We start from the raw sequence: 18,806 nt of genomic DNA, 5'->3' as shown, positions 1-18,806 counted from the left end.
GCCGGGTGCAGTAGCTCATGACTGTAATCCCAGCATTTTGGGAGGCTCAGGCCGGTAGATCACTTGAGGCTTAGGCCAGGAGTTGCTGACCAGGCTCTACTAAAAATACAAAGAAAATAAGCTGGGCATGGTGGCACATGCCTGTAAACCCAGTTACTCGGGAGGATGAGGCATGAGGAGCACCTGAACCCCAGAGGCGGGGGTTACAGTGAACCAAGATCATGCCACTGCATTCCTGCCTGGGTGACAGAGCCAGACCGTCTCAAGAAGAAAAAAAAAAATTATTTCATTAAAATGACAATGTTAAAATGAAATCTGGCCAGGCGCAGTGGCTCAAGCCTGTAATTCCAGTGCTTTGGTAGGCCATGGCAGGTGGATCATAAGGTCAGGAGTTCGAGACCTGCCTGACCAAGACGGTGAAACTCTGTCTCTATTAAAAATACAAAAAATTAGCCAGAAATGGGGGCAGGCGCTTGTAATTCCAGCTACTCATGAGATTGAGGCAGGAGAATCACTTGAACCCAGGAGGCAGAGGTTGCAGTGAGCTGAGATCAGGCCACTGCACTCCAGCCTGGGCAACAGAGCAAGACTCCATCTCAAATAAAAAAGAAAAGAAACCTAAGCACTACTGTACCTCATCACACTGGCCTGCAATGGTCTTTTCACAATGTAATCTCTTCTACTTTAATTATCTTACTCTTTTAGCATCCAACACACACCCTGGCACTAGCTATCTGCAGAACTAGGTATCTGCTTCGTGTCCATTTACTGTATTCTATTGTAGAGGTGGTAAGCAAAAATGTTTGTTGAATAAACAAATGTGTAAAAAAAAAAGAAATGAGGGCCGGGCGCCGTGGCTCACGCCTGTAATCCCAGCACTCTGGGAGGCGGGCAGATTAAGAGGCCAGGAGATTGAGACCATCCTGGCTAATACGGTGAAACCCTGTCTCTACTAAAAATACAAAAAATTCACCAGGCATGGTGGCGGGCACCTGTAGTCCCAGCTACTCAGGAGGCTGAGGCAGAAGAACGGCGTGAACCCAGGGGGCGGAGCTTGCAGCGAGCCGAGATCGCGCCACTACACTCCAGCCTGGATGACGGAGCGAGTCTCCATCTCAAAAAAAAAAAGAAAGAAAGAAAGAAATGAAAATTAGGCAATCCATAAGAAGTATTCCAAAGTCATGGGCTTATGAGCTTGAATTTATACTACAGAGAAGGGTTAAGGCTTACTGAATAAGGATATAAACTTGTATCACTACATTCCAAAATTGTCTCACCAGGCTAGGCGCAGTGGCTCACGCCTGTAATTCCAGCACTTTGGGAGGCTGAGGCGGGCGGATCATTTGAGGCCAGCAGTTCATAATCAGCCTGGCCAACATGGTGAAACCCCATCTCTACTAAAAATACAAAAATTAGCCAGGTGTGGTGGCACATGCCTGTAGTCCCAGCTACTTGGGAAGCTGAGCCAGGAGAATCGCTTGAACCTGGGAGGTGGCGGTTGCAGTGAGATGTGATCACACCACTGCACTCCAGCCTGGGTGACACAGCAAGATTCCATCTCAAAAAAAAACTAGAAGCAAAGTACACCCAGATATCATTTAGCCTGTGAATAAACTGTTAATCCACACAATGGAATCCTTGTTACCAATAAAAAGGAAAGCACAGCCAGGAGCGGTGGCTCATGCTTGTAATCCCAGCACTATGGGAGGCCGAGGTCGGTGGATCACCTGAGGTCAGGAGTTCGAGACCAGCCTGGCCAACATGGAGAAACCCCGTCTCTACTAAAAATACAAAATTAGCCAGGCATGGTGGCACATGCCTGTAATCCCAGCTACTCAGGAGGCTGAGGCAGAAGAATCACTTAAACCCGGCAGGCAGAAGTTGCAGTGAACCAAGATTGTGCCATTGCACTCCAGGCTGGGCAACAAGAGCAAAACTCCATCTCAAAAAAAAAAAAAAGGAATGCACTACCGACACAGGCAACAACATGGATGAATCTCAAGGGCATTACGCTGAGTGAAAAAAGGCAAACCACAAAAGGTGACATACTGCATAATTCCATTTATATAACATTCTCAAAGTGGCAACTTTAAGTGATAGAGAACAGATCAGTATTTGTCAGGCTTAGATTTGAAGAGAGAGAGTGTGACTGTTCTTTGTGGTAATGAAAGTTTGGCATCCTGACTGTGGTGATTATTCTAATCTACACAAATGATACAATCTGTTAGAAGTACACACACAAAGAGTGCATGTAAAACTGGTAAAATCCAAGTAAAATCTTTCTTGAATTAATAACATTGTGTCAATGTCAATTTATTGGTTTCAACAATGTTCTATGGTTAAGATATCAACGTGGGGGAAGTTGAATAAAGAGTACACAAAGAACTCTGTACCACTTTTGCAAGGTCTTGTGACTCTGAAATTACTTTAAAATTAAATGTTTTAATAAAAATTTTACAAGAAGAAAACACAATTTTTTTTTTTTTTTTTTTGAGACAAAGTCTTGCTCTGTCACCCAGGCTGGAGTGCAGTGGCACGATCTCGGCTCACCGCAACCTCCATCTCCCAGGTTCAAGCGCTTCCTCTGCCTCAGCCTCCCGAGTAGCTGGAACTGTAGAAGCACGCTACCATGCCCAGCTAATTTTTGTATTTTTAGTAGAGACAGGGTTTCACCATATTGGCCAGGCTAGTCTTGAACTCCTGATCTCATGATCTGCTCACCTTGGCCTCCCAAAGTGCTCGGATTACAAGTGTGAGCCACCACGTCTGGCCAGAAAGAGAAAAATTCTAAGGAGCAATAGATGAATGGATAAAATGTGGCATATCAACACTACTATTGAGCAATATAAAGGATCTAAGTACCAATACATGCCATAACATGGATGAACCTAGAAAACATTGTTCTAAGGAAACCAGACACAAAGCCACATACTGTATATTCCATCTACATGAAATGTTCAGAATAAGCAGATTCACAGAGACTTGGAACGTAAATTAGTTGTTGCCAACGCAGGGGGAAGGGGAATGGAGAATAACTGGGAAATAAATATGGAGTTTCTTTCTGGGGAAGTGAAAATGTTATAGAATTAGATAACAGCTGCACAATTCAATGAATAGACTAAAAATCTGTAAATGGCCTACTTTAAAAGGTAAATTTTATGGTATGTGAACTATATCCCAATAAAAGTTATAAAAAAATAAATGAGAGAGATCTTTTAAAAATTGTACCTACATATAAACATACCCTAAGGCAAAAATTTATCCCAAGCTATGTGATGTAGCTAATTCCTAAGATTTGTGATTAAACAGCACTACAGTCTTTCCATGCTGCGTGTTACTCACAAAGCAGCACAATTAATAATTAGCAAACCAAATCCACAGGACAATCTAACAGGATTATAATTTTGACCCACTAAATAATCTTAATCTTATTCCTGACAACAACAATTTCCAGTGTACCATAAAAGTAGCCTCTAGGAACTGGCTCAATTCATAAAAGCTCACAGATTTGAACTGAACTAAAATTAAATTAAAAGCCAGCTTGCATATACAAAAGTAGATAATGACAAAAGTAAATCATATTACACCAAGCCAGACCTACAGTCACATAATTCAAGTTTGCCAATCATCATATTAATAGTTTAAAATTATATCTATTACTCCTTTTCCTCCTCTCGAAAATTAATCAAAAAGCAAAAACAGTGCTTCAGGAAACCTGAATTCTGATCCAAACGAAGCTACTGTTGTGGGCTTAACCTGTCAGAGCTATCTGTAAAATGCAGGGTACCCTGAAAATACTAGTCTCCGGGAGATTCTTTTACCACTTCTCAGGTGCCAATCCTTGCACACTCAACCATGTCACCTGGTTTCCCACGCACTACTGCAGGCCAGGTCTATTTCCACTACTACCCCCTTCCCCACAATCTATTCTCCATATAGCAGCCTTTTGTTTTGTTTTGTTTTTGGAGATGGAGTCTCCCTCTGTTGCCCAAGCTGGAGTGCAGTGGTGCAATCTCAGCTCACTCCAAGCTCTGCCTTCCAGGTTCACAGCATTCTCTCGCCTCAGCCTCCCGAGTAGCTGGGACTACAGGCGCCCGCCACCACGCCGGGCTATTTTTGTTTTTGTATTTTTAGTAGAAATGGGGTGTTAGCCAGGATGGCCTCGATCTCCTGACCTTGTGATCTGCCTGCCTCGGCCTCCCAAAGTTATGGGATTACAGGAATAAGCCACAGCGCCCGGACAGCAGCCCTCTTTTTAAACAGGAATCAGAACCTGTCCCTTCCACATGTAAGCCTCCAATGGCCTACGAGGGCAGATACGCTCTGACTCCGGCCTCCCATCAACCTTTCCGGGCCACTGCGGCCACCCTGACTTTTGGGTTCCTCGAATACTTCCAGCCCACTCCTCCCCAGGGCCTCTGCCACACTGGATCTCCTCCTCATTCTTGATCCTGCTCAAATGTCACTTCTCAGAGAGTGGAGTGTGGACTCTGGTCCTGGGCTGCCTTGATTCAACAGATGGGCATGTTATTTACTCTTGCTGTGTCCCTGTTTCCTCATCTGTAAAATGTCAGTAATAACGGTGCCTACCTCTTAGGGTTGTCACAAGGTACATGTAAAGCAATCGACAGAGTGACTGGCACAGTGTTCAAATGTCATCTATCATTATTACTTAAGATGCCCCCTCTTCCTATCCCTTAGCCCTATCTGAAGTTATCTTCTGTCATCCTCTTTGTGGTTTTCCCTAGACCTCTCAGGGTTAGCTTTGCAAGCTTTGTCTTGTGCAAAACTCTATCACCTGCGTGGCGTGGTAGCTCACGCCTGTAATCCCACCACTTTGGGAGGCCGAGGCAGGCGGATCATGAGGTCAGGAGATCGAGACCATCCTGGCTAACACGGTAAAACCCCATCTCTACTAAAAATACAAAATATTAGCCAGACGTGGTGGCGGGCACGTGTATTCCCAGCTACTCGGGAGGCTGAGGCAGGAGAATGGGCTTGAACCCAGAAGGTGGAGGTTGCAGTGAGCCGAGATCGCGCCACTACACTCCAGCCTGGGCGACAGAGACTCGGTCTCAAAAGAAAAAAAAAAAAACCTCTATCACCATCTCCAAAGAAAGACATGTAAACACCTATTTAATACATGAATAAATAAATAACATCAAACATTTCTTTTAAATAATGTCTTGATTCAGGCCGGGCACGGTGGCTCACGCCTGTAATCCCAGCTCTGTGAGAGGGCAAGGCAGGCGGATCACTTGAGGTCAAGAGTTGCAGACCAGCCTGGCCAACATGGTGAAACCCCGTCTCTACTAAAAAATACAAAAAAAAATTAGCTAGGCTGGGGGGCGGGTGCCTGTAATCCCAGCTACTTGGGAAGCTAAGGCAGGAGAATCCCTTGAACCCAGGAGGCGGAGGTTGCAGTGAGCCAAGATTCGGCCATTGCACTCCAGCCTGAGCGACAACAGCGAAACTCTGCCTCAAAAAAATAATTACACAAAATAATGTATTGATTCAAAGAGTTAAGTGAAAAATGGCATTGCCTCAATCAGTTATGTAATTGGGCTGGTCCCATTACCTTACAGACTAGAGTCAGTTCATCGTTAGCTGGTGTGTTATTTTCCCCCTCAAATTCTATCACATATACACAATACACAGTGGGAGAAACTCGCAGATTAATCTGTAAGAGTATAAGCTGAGTACTGTGGCTATTCACTAAGTCTTCATAAACTTACCACATAAATCCAAACTGCGGCCCACCAAAAAGCCCTGGACCACTAGGAAAATCATACCCTAATATATGCAAATACAAGACACATACTGACTTAATTAGAACTGTTTTTCTACATGTACGTATAGGTAACATGCACACATACGTGTCTGTTTGTATACACATGCACACATAGCCATCTCCGACACTGGGGTCATACTTTTTCCACTTCTTTTTATGTTTCTGAATATAACAGACTACGTGGAATTAAATCAATGCTTTGAATTGAGAGCTGTGATTAAAACCCAGTACTTATTCAGAATCCTGAACATACAGTTCTCCTTACCACTGGGTAAACTTCCATGGTTCACCAAAGGAAATCTCAAATCTAAGGTTGTAATTCACTTGAAAGCTAGCACTAATTTTTTTAAACGCATCTAAAGCTACCAAAAATCCAGTCCATTTTAACATCTTATGAATTCAATACCAAATTTTTACCCACCAATTAGTTCTTCAAGTCTTTAGGAAGTGTTTCCCCTTACTCTAATGTTTGTTTTTTTGTTTTTTTTTCTCTTTCGAAAGTTATTTTTAAGTCACTATCCACATTCTGTGAAACTCTGAAGGACCAAGGCCAACGAGAAGGGGAAAAAAGTCTGAGCGAGGTGCGAGGTATCCCTCAAAGGAAACAACAAAAAGTGTTTCTGGATTTTATTAAAGATGATGCTGGACTCTCGTTCCCCATAGTACCAAAGATGTCACACGGAGTATTATTGCTCAAAAGAGCGAAGCAATTAATCTAGAGGAAGAGATAACGATGTTGAACGCTGGTAAATCAAAAAACAAGGAGAGAGGAGTGGAAAAGGAGAAGACGCGGCGGCGCTGTGCGATCTCGGAGCAGCTCTCCAGGAAAGGGTTCTCGGGTAGCGGCCCCCCGGCTCGGGTGAGCGGCCAGACTGGAGGTGGCCAGCGCGGGCGCGTTTTCCACTCCGCCCGGCTCGGGCGCACACGCCCACCGCCCCGCGCAGCCCGCGACCCCGGCGCCCGCAGCGCACCCAAGTCACTCTCGACCCGAGCGGAAAGTTTCGAATCCAAAGCCGAGAGCCGAAACGCACAGGTCTCGGGGCTGAACTCGCGCCAGGAACACGCCCGAGGCGAACCACTTGACAACCAGCTCCGGTTCTCAGCAGAAAGGCCGACAGGCGGGGGCCGGGGAGGAAGGGGAGGCGAGACACACGCCCTCGCGCACACTCGGCCCCTCCGACTCCTCGGCCCGCGGGCTCAGGTGGGAGCAGCGCAGCCGCCGCAGTCCTACACCGGCCGGGCCGGAGCCCCTCCCGGAAAGGGCCGCGACCCCCGGGCCAGCTCGCGCGCAGGGGACGGGTGCGCACGCCTCGCCCGGCGCCTTCCCGCCGGCCTCCCGCCCGCAGGCCGGTGGCGACCGGGGAGGGAGGGCGCGGAGTCGAGGCTCCGTGATGCTCGGGAACCGGCCGCGGCCCGCGCGCCCCTCCCCCGCCACCGCCCCTCCCCCCGGGCCGCCCGCGGGGCGCAGGAGCAGAGCGCCGGCGTCCCGGGGGACCAGCCCGCCGGCCGGCCGGAGGACCTGGACAACTTTCCCCTGCGCGGCCGCGGGCGCCCCCGACGGGGCGGGGGTGGGGAACGGGGACAGGCGCAGCGTGGACTCACTTTTTCGGATGTTTCTCTCTTTTCGGCCTCCGCTTTCGGGCCTGAATGGCCAGCACTGGGGGAAGAGAAGACACACATTAACGGTCGGGCCGCCCGCCTGGGCCGGCCGTGTGGCGGGTAGAGGGCGCGCCGCGGGCCACTCACCTTTCCGGGAGCTCATTCCGACGCGGCGGAAGCGGGGCGGGGGGCTTCGCGGCGGCTGCGGCGGCGGCGGCGACGCGGGCGCCCAGACGAGCCGGGCTGCAGCCTCCACTAGCTCCGCCGGCCGGGAGGAGGCGGGAACCGCGCCTGCGCCGCCACCGCCGCCGCTCCACCAGGAACCCGTCAAGACCCGCCCCTGGCCGGCCCCGCCCCCGCCCCGCCCCCACCCGCCGGCCCCGGGGGTCGGGACCCCAGAGTCGCGCGCCCCGCGCCCCCGCCCCTCCCACCTGTGCAGAGGTGGTCGCCGCCCAAGGCCGCGCTGGCCCTCGGCCTCCCCCACCCCAGCCCGCGGCCCGGGCCTCCGCCTCCTGCGCTCCTGCGGCTGGCCCAGGCCGCTCGCCTATTCTGGGCACCGGACCCGCGGGACCCTCCCTCCCCGCCGCGGCCTTTCCCCTCCGCACCCCGGCCGGTCGCGCAGCCCGCCGCTCCATGCGCCCTTCCTTGGCCGGCGCCTCCGCGGGTCTCGCACCACCTCTCTTCCCGCGGCCTCTTCTCTCCCTTTGCTCCTCTACATCCTTGCATCCCCATGAGCGCCGCTTCCTCCTCTCCGGCGGGCGTGGAAAGGGCACACGACCAAAAGCTAGGAAACCTGGGTCCGCGATTAGCGGTATGACCTTGGAGAAGTCATTTTCTCTCCCACCTCTACGTGCCCTCCAGGATTGCATGAGTTTAATGAAGGAAAAGATACAGATAGCATTCAAAGTACGACAAAGGTTTTGCACATGAATTGAAACCCGATTCCGTAAACACCATGTGTATAACAATTCAACAATCACACCAAGTAGTTATTTTCTGCATCCTGCTATGAGCAAACTGAGTCCCAACGAGGTTAAACAGTTTAACCAGCCAGGATCGAAATTCAGGCCTCCACCTTATCAGGCTGCCTACAAAAGATGTGAATCAAGTTGATAGTGGCACAAAAAGATAACTACAATATTCCCTTATTTATGTAAATAATTACAATAGTTTTTGAAAGATAAGCATCCTGACCATTAACTCCCTCCTTGGTCACACAACTGTATCTTCAACTGACAAGGTGGCTTACTCTAAGGATGGTAAAACAGTACAGGAAAAGCTGCTTGGATTTTGAAGAGCCTTTAACTTTTTGTATTCAAAAATATCAAACCTTTATAGAAAAGTTACAAGGAAAATATAATTCACAGCCAAATTAACCCATATTCACCAATGTTTAACATTCTGCCACATTTGCTATGTGTCTGTGTGTATGGTTTATTTTGCTGAATCATTTGAGTTTTTGTAGACACTGTTACCCTTTATCCCTAAATATTTCAGTAAATATCTACTAAGAACAAAGATAATCTCCCACATAATCAGAATTCCATGATCACTCCAAGAAACTTTCATGCTAATACAATGTAATCATCTGTAACATACAGGCCATATATATTCAATTTTGCAAAATATCTAAGTAATATCCCTTGTAGCTGATTTTCTTTTTTTCCCAATTAGTCTACCATTAAGGATCATCTGTTGCGTTTAATTGTCATGTCTTTTTAAACACTTTTAGAATCATTCTTGGTTTTGGTTTTCTTTTTATTTATTTATTTAATTTATTTATTTATTTAGAAATGGAGTCTCACTCCGTCACCCAGGCTGGAGTACAGTGGCGCAATCTCAGCTCACTGCAACCTCAGCCTCCCAGGTCCAAGCAATTCTCCTGCCTCAGCCTCCCAAGTAGCTGGGATTACAGGCATGCAGCACCACATCTAGTTAATTTTTGTATTTTCTTTTTTAAGTAGAGACAGGGTTTCACTCTATTGGCCAGGCTGGTCTCAAACTCCTGAGCTCAGGTCATTCACCCACCTCAGCCTCCCGAAGTGCTAGGATTACAGGCCTGAGCTTTGACACCCAGCCCTTTTTCTGTGTTGTTTTGTTTTCTTGCTTATAACATTGACTTTTTTGAGGAATCCGATTCCACCATTTTGCAGAATGTTCCTTGTTTTGGATTTGTCTGTTTCCCTGTGATTAGATTCAAATTAAATAATTTTGTTAGGGATACTATAGATGATGTTGTATTCATCTTAGTCCTTCAAAATATGATGTCAGTTTGTTCCATTACTGGTGATGTTACAGTTAATTATTTCTCCAAGATACAGGTAACTTTTCCCTCTGTATTTAAGAAGTCTGTGTAAAAAATGAGCAAAGGATTTGAATGGACATTTCTCCAAAGACATACAAATGACCAAACTAGCATGTGAAAAGAGAATCAACATCATTAGTTGTCAGGAAAATACAAAGCAAAACCATAATGAGTTACTACTTCACACCTACTAGGATGACTATAAAATTTATTTATTTATTTATTTATTTATTTATTTATTTATTTTGAGACAGAGTTTTGCTCTTGTTGCCCAGGCTGGAGTGCAATGGCACCATCTTGGCTCACCACAACCTCTGCCTCCCAGGTTCAAGCGATTCTCCTGCCTCAGCCTTCCGAGTAGCTGGGATTACAGGCATGCACTACCGTGCCTGGCTAATTTTGTATTTTTAGTAGAGATGGGGTTTCTCCATGTTGGTCAGGCTGGTATTAAACTCCCGACCTCAGGTGATCCACCTTCCTCAGCCTTCCAAAGTGCTGGGATTACAGGTGTGAGCCTCTGCGCCCGGCTAAAAAAATTTTTAATGGAAAATAAGGCCAGCCGTGATGTCTCACAAGTGTAATCTCAGCATTTTGGGAGGCTGAGGCTGGAGGATCATCTGAGTCCAGGAGTTGGTGGCTGCAGTGAGCTATGATCACACCACTGCACTCCAGCCTGGGCAATAGAGTGAGACCCCATCTCAAAAAATAATGTTAATGGAAAAAAAGTGTTAGTGGGGATTTTGGAACCCTCATATGTTGGAAACATTGAAACCCTCCTACATTTCTGGTGGGAATGTAAAATGGTGCAGTTATTATGGAAACAGTCTGTTGGCTTCTCAGAAAACTAATTATAGAATTAACAGCAATTCCACTCCTAGGTATATATGCACAAAGACTGAAAACAGATACTCAAACAAATCTTTGTACATGAGTGTTCATAGCAGCACTATCACAACAGCTAAAAGGTGGAAACAACCTAAATGGTCATCCATAAATGAATGGATAAACAAATTGTGGTATATACATGCACTGAAATATTTTTTGGCCTTAAAATTATTTAGTACTGACACATGCTACAATGTGGATGAACATCAAAAACATTATGCTAAATAAAAGCAGCCAGACACAAAATGTCACATATTGTATGATTCCATTTATATGAGATACCCAGAATAGGCAAATCTACAGAAAGCAGATTGGTGGTTGCCAGGAGTTGGGGGGTGGGAGAAGGCGGGAGCAACTGCTTGATGGGTACCAAGTTTTATTTTGGTGTGATGAAAATGTTTTGGTGCTAGATAGAGGTGGTGGTGGCACAACATTGCTGATGTACTAAAAGCCACTGAATTGTTCTCTCTAAAGTGGTTTCTTTCATCTAAGGTGAATTTCACTTCAAAACAAAACAACAAAGTTACTTCTGTGGGGTGATACTTTGAAACTGTGTGAATATCTCTTTCCTGACAATATCTCAATGAGTTGGCATTCATTGATGATTCTTGCCTAAATCAACTATTACCACACTGGTTGTAGAACAGTGATTTTATAATCCTATCATTCCATCTATGTTAAGTGACACATTCTTTTTTTTTTTTTCCAGATGGGGGTCTTGCTCTGTTGCCCAGGCTGGAGTGCAGTGGTGTGATCTCAGCTCACTGTAACCTCCACCTTCCGGGTTCGAGTGATTTTCCCACCTCAGCCTCCCAAGTAGCTGGGACTACAGACGCGCGCCATTTGTGTTTTTAGTAGACACGGGTTTTCACAGTGTTGGCCAGGCTGGTCTCAAACTCTTGGCCTCAAGTGATCCACCTGCCTCTGCCTCCCTAAGTGCTGGGATTACAGGTGTGAACCACTACACCCAGCCTTAAGGGACATTCTTTTTTTCTTTTTTCTTTTTTTTTTTTTGAGACAGGGTCTTGCTCCATCACCCAGGCTGGAGTGCAGTGGTGTCATCTCCGCTCACTGCAACCTCCGCCTCCCAGGTTCAAACAATTCTCCTGCCTCAGCCTCTCAAGTAGCTGGGACTACAGGCACACACCAGCACACCTGGCCAATTTTTTTTTTTTTTTTTTAGGCAGCGGGGGTGGGGGGGAAAGGAAGTCTCGCTCTGTTGCCCAGGCTGGAGTGCAGTGGCACAATCTTGGCTCAATGCAACCTCTACCTTCCAGGTTCAAGTGATTCTCCTGCCTCAGCATCCCAGGTAACTGGGATTACAGGCACCCGCCACCACTCCCGGCTAATTTTGTTTGTGTTTTTAGTAGAGACTAGGTTTCACCATGTTGGCCAGGCTGGTCTCAAACTCCTGACCTCAAGTGATGTGCCTGCCTCAGCCTCCCAAAGTGCTGGGATTGCAGGCTTGAGCCACCACGTCTGGCCTAATTTTTGTATTTTTAGTGGAGATGGGGTTTCACCATATTGGCCAGGCTGGTCTCAAACTCCTGACCTCAGGTAATCCGCCCACCTTGGCCTCCCAAAGTGCTGGGATTACAGGCATGCAACACCGCGTAAGGAGGAGCTTTTATTTCTCCCTCTGGCTTTTTTTTTTTTTTTTTTTTTTTTTGCCCTCTCCTGCTCCTCTGCATTTTTTCTTTCTTTCTTTGTTTCTTTCTCTTCATTTCTGGCTTGTTTTTTGTTTTTGGTATCAATATTGACAAAAACTACTGTCACTATTTTTTCTGTTGTTTTTAGAGGACAGGGTCTCACTCTATGGACATGAGCCACCACACTTGACCTTTTTATTATTTTTTAAAAGGCTTTATTGAGAAATAACTCACATATATACAATTCAGCCATTTTAAAATATAGAATTCAATGGTTTTTAGTATGTTCACAGCGTTGTGCAACCACTACCACAATCTAACTTTAAAAATTTCTGCGGCAGATGTCGTTGCTCTCATTTATAATTCCAGCACTTTGGGAGGCTAAAGTAGGAGGATCACTTGAGCCCAGGAGTTCAAGGTTAGGGAGGTTATAGTGAGCTATGATCACGCTGCTGCACTCCAACCTGAGCAACAGAGCAAGATACTGTCTCAAAAAAAAAAAAATTTCCCCCCCACAAAAAGAACTCCATACGGACTAGCAGTCACTCCCCATTTCCTCCAACTTTCCCCTGCCCTAGGCCTAGGCAGCCACTAATGTACTTCCTGTATCTATAGGCTTGCCTGTTCTGGACAGTTCATGTGAATGAAATCATACAATATGTGGCCTTTTGTGGCCAGCATCTTTCACTTAGCCTAACATTAAAACCCATTTCTACTATTCAATTTCTGCATGACCTTGGGCAAGTTACTTAATTACAACATCTGGAAAGTGATAACACCATGTACTAATATTAGTCTTCATAGGTCAGTTTGATAATCAGATAAGATAAATCTCCAGTAACAGTAATTCTTAACAACATTTGGGAGATACTCCACCAATCTGTTGAATTTTTGCATTCAATTTTCAACAAATACTTATCAAATACCTATTATATAGCAAGCATTATTGTAGACACTGATTCTATAGCAGTGAACAAAGCACACAAAAGTGTCCCTGCCCTCATGGAGCTTACGTTCTACTGCCAGAAAAAAAGAAAATAAACAAAATAAATATGTGAAATATATATTATGTTTACTAGATGGTTATCATTTTTATTTAAAAAAAAAAAAAAAAAAGCTGGGCACGGTGGTTCACGCCTGTAATCCCAGCACTTTGGGAGGTCACGAGATTGGGAGATCGAGACCATCCTGGCCAACAAGGTGAAACCCCGTCTCTACTAAAAATACAAAAATTAGCTGGGTGTGGCAGCACATGCCTGTAATCCCAGCTACTCAGGAGGCTAAGGGATGAGAATCGCTTGAACCTAGGAGGCGGAGGTTGCTTTGAGCCTTGAGCCGAGATCTTGCCACTGCCCTCCAGCCTGGGTGACAAAGCGAGACTCCATCTCAAAAAAAAAAAAAAAAAAAAAGTGACTGGATGGAGTGGTTCATACCTGTAACCCTACCACTTTGAAATTCTGAAGCAAGAGGATTGTTTTAGCCCAGAAGTTCAAGACTAGCCTGGGGAACATAGTGAGACCCCCACCTCTATAAACTAAAAAATAAATTTTAGAAAAGCCTGAAAGCAAAAAAAATCAACAACCTGTTGGGAATATGGTTCAAGAAGGCCTCCCAAGAAGGTAACACTGAATTAAAGAACTTAAAGCTGGCAGGGCACAGTGGCTCATGCCTGTAATCCCAGCACTTTGGGAGGCTGAGGTGGGTGAATCACCTGAGGTCAGGAGTTCCAGACCAGCCTGGACAACATGGTGAAACTCCATCTATACTAAAAATACAAAAATTAGCGGGGTGTGGTGGTGCACCCCTGTAATCCCAGCTACTCAGGAGGCTGAGGTGGGAGAATTGCTTGAACCTGGGAGGCAGAGGTTGCAGTGAGTCGAGATCGCGCCACTGCACACTCCAGCCTGGGCGACAGAGCAAGACTCTGTATCACACACACACACACAAAAAAAAACTTAAAGCTGCCTTGCCAGTCCTTTTTACTTCTATAAATTAGAAGAAAACTATCTTTGCAAACCAGATATTTATGAATTGCTTTGAATTTATTGAATTAAAGTACACCAAATTAATGATCAATTAACTTTACACATACTATAGTGATGCTTTTTTAAAAACTATTATTATTTATTTATTTTTTTGAGACAGAGTTTCACTCTTGATCTTGGCTCACTGCAACCTCCACCTCCCAGATTCAAGCGATTCTCCTGCCTCAGCCATCCAAGTAGCTGGGATTATAGGCATGCACCGCCACGCCTGGCTAATTTTGTATTTTTAGTAGAGACAGGGTTTATCCATGTTGGACAGGCTTGACCTCACGACCTCATGTGATCCACCTGCCTCAGCCTTTCAAAGTGTTGGGATTACAAGCATGAGCCACCGCGCCTGGCTAGTAGCTTTTAGAAAGAATGGTAAGTGGGGCACAGAGGCGCTCACTGTCCTGTCAACTTCAGTCCAGCAGTTTGACTCCAGTAGTTGAGTCCAGCCTGAACAATGAGATCATACATCCTAAAAAGATAAATTAAATGATAAATGATAGCCAGGTGTGGTGGCTCATACCTGTAATCCTAGCACTTTGGGAGGCCAAGGCGAGCAGACCACGATGTCAGGAGATGGAGACTATCCTGGCTAACATGGTGAAATCTCATCTCTACTAAAAATACAAAAAATTAGCCGGGCATGATGGCAGGTTCCTGTAGTCCCAGCTACTACAGAGGCTGAGGCAGGAGAATGGTGTGAACCCAGGAGGCAGAGCTTGCAGTGAGCCGAGATTGCGCCACTGCATTCCAGCCTGGGCAACAGAGTGACACTCTGTCTTGAAAGAAAGAAAGAGAGAGAGAGAGAGAGACAGAAAGGAAGGAAGGGAGGGAGGGAGGGAGGGAGGGAAGGAGGGAGGAAGGAGGGAGGGAGGGAGGGAGGAAGGAGGGAGGGAGGGAGGGAGGAAGGAAGGAAGGAAGGAAGGAAGGAAGGAAGGAAGGAAGGAAGGAAGGAAAAGAAGAGAATTATAAACCTAGTCTCTGTTGACTTTGAAATTAAGTATTTCTTCAAAAATGCATCACAATTTAGAGTGACTTTTTAAAAATTTTTTTTTAGTGGATGCTTTTTCAAATTATTATTATTTTTACTTATTTTGTTTCTTTGAGATGGAGTTTCCTTCTTGTTGCCCAGGCTGGAGTGCAATGGCACTATCTCAGCTCACTACAACTTTCACCTCCCAGGTACAAGCAATTCTCCTGCCTTGGCCTCCTGAGTAGCTGGGACTGCAGGTGTGTGCCACCACACCCAGCTAATTTTTGTATTTTTAGTAGAGACATGGTTTCACCGTGTTGGCCAGGATGGTCTCAATCTCTTGACATAGTGATCCACCTGCCTTGGCCTACCAAAGTGCTGGGATTACAGGCATGAGCCACCACACCTGGCATAGAGTGACATTTTAAAGTAATTTTTTTTTTTTTTTGAAGACTGTGTCTCGTGCTGTCGCCCAGGCTGGAGTACAGTGGCACCATCTGAGCTCACTGCAACCTCCACCTCACGGGTTCAAGAGATTCTCTTGCCTCAGCCTTCCGAGTAGCTGGGATTACAGGTGCCTATCACCATGACCTGCTAAATTATTTTTGTATTTTTAGTAGAGACGGGGTTTCACCATGTTGGCCAGGCTGTTCTTGAACTCCTGACCTCAAGTGACTCACTCGCCTCGACCTCCCGAAGTGCTAGGATTATAGGTGTGAGCCACTGCACCCAACCGGTTTTAAAGGAATTTTTAAGAGAAATAATGTAATGAGGATGATTTAAACTTTTTTATTCCACCATATTTATTATTGCATAAATCAAATGAGTTATGCAAATATTATAATTAATAAGGGGAAGTATTAAATATTTATAAAACTGGATATATTTAGGTCTCCATAGCAGTCCAAAAGAAGTGAAAAAGGCAGTACATATGTATTTTTCCCCAAACTGTTACAATGAAACTCAAAATGTCCACATAATATTAATTTTTCCCAAATGTAATAGAAAATGAAAAGAATGTTGTAAAATCAATTGGATTATGATATTTCCAAGTGGACCCACTAAATCATGTTGCATCTTAGAAGGTATATTTAATATGTCATAGAATTGGAAAAAGACAGGAAGTCACACCATCCATCTTGGGGCCTTTAATGGATGAAAACCCAGCCTCCTTTTTTTTTTTTTTTTAAGACGGAATTTCGCTCTTGTAGCTCAAGCTCACTGGAACCTCCACCTCCCGGATTCAAGCGATTCTCCTGCCTCAGCCTCCCGAGTAGCTGGGATTACAGTCATATGCCACCACGCCCAACTAATTTTGTATTTTCAGTAGAAACAAGGTTTCACCATGTTGGCCAGGCTGGTCCAAGCCTCCTTTTAAAAGCACCTCCAAGGCTTTTAAATTCTTTTTTTCTTTCTTTTTTTTTGAAACGGAGTCTCACTCTGTGGCCCAGGCTGGAGTGCAGTGGCGCCATCTCGGCTCACTGCAAGCTCCGCCTCCCGGGTTCACGCCATTCTCCTGCCTCAGCCTCCCGTGTAGCTGGGACTACAGGCGCCCGCCACCTCGCCGGGCTAATTTTTTGTACTTTTTTTTAGTAGAGAAGGGGTTTCACCGTGTTAGCCAGGATGGTCTCGATCTGCTGACCTTGTGATCCGCCCGCCTCAGCCTCCCAAAGTGCTGGGATTACAGGCGTGAGCCACCGCACCCGGCCTTAAATTATTTAAAGTTTGTTTATATCTAATCTGCCCATTCAATTATAAACCTGTCTTTTGTTACTTCACTATATTGTACTCAGTGGCAATAGCACCATCATAATAGAGAACCCAGAAGAGAGTGGCAGAGCCAGACTACCAGAGTTCAAGGGCTAGTTCTGCCATTATTTACCTGGGTCAGCTTGAGCAAGTTAGTCTCTCTGTGCCTTAATTGTCTGATCTGCAAAATGTACATAGTAATATTACCTACCCTGTAAATTTGTTGTGAGGATTTAATGAGTTAGTTCCCATAAAATACTTGGAGAAGTACCTAAGCATATCTGTTTGAAGGATTAAATGACTTAGTTCACATGAAACACTTAGAGAAGTATCTAAGCATTCAATAAATATTAGCTGATCATATATATGTGCCATGTTAAGCAATGTATTATTTATCTATTGCTGCATAACAAATTTCTCCCAAATTCAGTAGCTTAAGAAAATAAACATTTCACAACTCACAGTTGTTGTGGTCTAGCAATTTGGGAGCAGTTTAGCTGGTGAGTCAAGATGTCACTTGGGGCTGCAGTCATCTGAAGGCTTGACGGAGGCTGAAAGACCTGTTCCCAAGATAATTCACTTGCATGGCTGTTGCAGAGGCCTCATTTCCTCACTGCATGAACCCCTTCATAGGACTGCTTGAGTGTCTGGCTTCCCCCAGAGTGAATGATCCAAGAGATAACAAGGGAGAAACTTCAATGCCTTTTATGACCTACCCTCAGAAGTCACAATCCATCATTTCTGCCACATTCTAATCACCAGAAATAAGTATAGCACATGCTTAAAGGAGAGGAATTAAGTCCACTTCTGGAAGGGAGGATTATCAAAGAGTGCTGGACATATTTTAAAATCACCACAAGGGGTCATTCCTTCTTTCCTTTAAATGCCTCTGATTTCAAGTGAGAATCCTTAGAGGCTCTTATTCTGCTATTTATTTAAGCAGTAGATATCAAAGGGAATTTTCAGTTCAACATTCAGACAAAAGAAAAAGGAACCAAGGACTGGATTGTCTAGAGAAAATCACCAATAGTGACAAGTTTGTTATAAATAAAACAGTATATGAGACTCTTACATAAGCCAGTTCAAAAATAATGCCTAAAGATTTATCTGGGGCTGTATTAAAATTTAGAATATCATCTAATATGCCAGCACATAATCAAATAGATTAGAAGATCGGGCCATAATCTGTTCTAAGTTTAACACCCTGGGCTCCATTTCTTCCAAGTCTTAGAACACGGATATAGCTATGATATAATACTCATTTCTCAAATGCTTGAGCTCTCTGAGTATAAGAATTTGCTTTCTGGCCAGGCGCGGTGGCTCATGCCTGTAATCCCAGCACTTTGGGAGGCCAAGGTGGGCGGATCATGAGGTCAGGAGATCGAGACCATCCTGGTGAACATGGTGAAACTCCGTCTCTACTAAACAAAATACAAAAAATTAGCTGGGCGTGGTGGCAGGCGCCTGTAGTCCCAGCTACTCAGGAGGCTGAGGCAGGAGAATGGGCTTGAACCCAGGAGGCAGAGCTTGCAGTGAGCCGAGATCTTGCCACTGTTTTCTAGTCTAGGAGATGAGCGAGACTCTGTCTCCAAAAAAAAAAAAAAAAAAAAGAATTTGCTTTTGCTTTCCATTTTATTGTAACTAACGAAAGACATTAAATGTAAAAAAAAATAATAATAATTTTTTCTTTTGAGACCCACTGTTGCCCAGGCTGGAGTGTAGTGGTGCCATCTCAGCTCACCGCAACCTCCGCCTCCCCCAGCACTTTGGTGAGGCCCAGGCTGGCAGATCACTTGAGATCAGAAGTTTGAGACCCGCCTGG

General features: G+C 45.3%; 1 protein-coding gene across 12 annotated transcripts in view; it reads right to left on the bottom strand.

The window, feature by feature from the left end:
- SRPK2 (SRSF protein kinase 2) overlaps positions 1-8,136 on the bottom strand; it is a 284,044-nt gene extending 275,908 nt beyond the window's left edge. For 4 of the 12 annotated variants that reach the window (XM_030932252.1, XM_030932255.1, XM_030932260.1 and 1 more), the window contains exons 1-2: positions 7,996-8,125; positions 7,394-7,448 (exon numbers count right to left, since the gene is read on the bottom strand). In XM_030932252.1, coding sequence (XP_030788112.1) covers positions 7,394-7,448; positions 7,996-8,122 — 182 coding nt within the window. In that variant the 5' untranslated portion in view covers positions 8,123-8,125. Of the gene's footprint in view, positions 1-7,393; positions 7,449-7,537; positions 7,692-7,995 lie in introns of those variants that run through there. The other 8 variants (XM_030932258.1, XM_030932264.1, XM_030932254.1 and 5 more) reach the window with 5 other exon arrangements.
- Between the last annotated feature and the right edge of the window lie 10,670 nt (positions 8,137-18,806).

This window comes from Rhinopithecus roxellana, chromosome 6 (genome assembly GCF_007565055.1).
Source record: "Rhinopithecus roxellana isolate Shanxi Qingling chromosome 6, ASM756505v1, whole genome shotgun sequence".
Classification (NCBI taxonomy): Eukaryota; Metazoa; Chordata; class Mammalia; order Primates; family Cercopithecidae; genus Rhinopithecus; species Rhinopithecus roxellana.
This window is presented reverse-complemented; position numbering and strand designations above follow the sequence as displayed.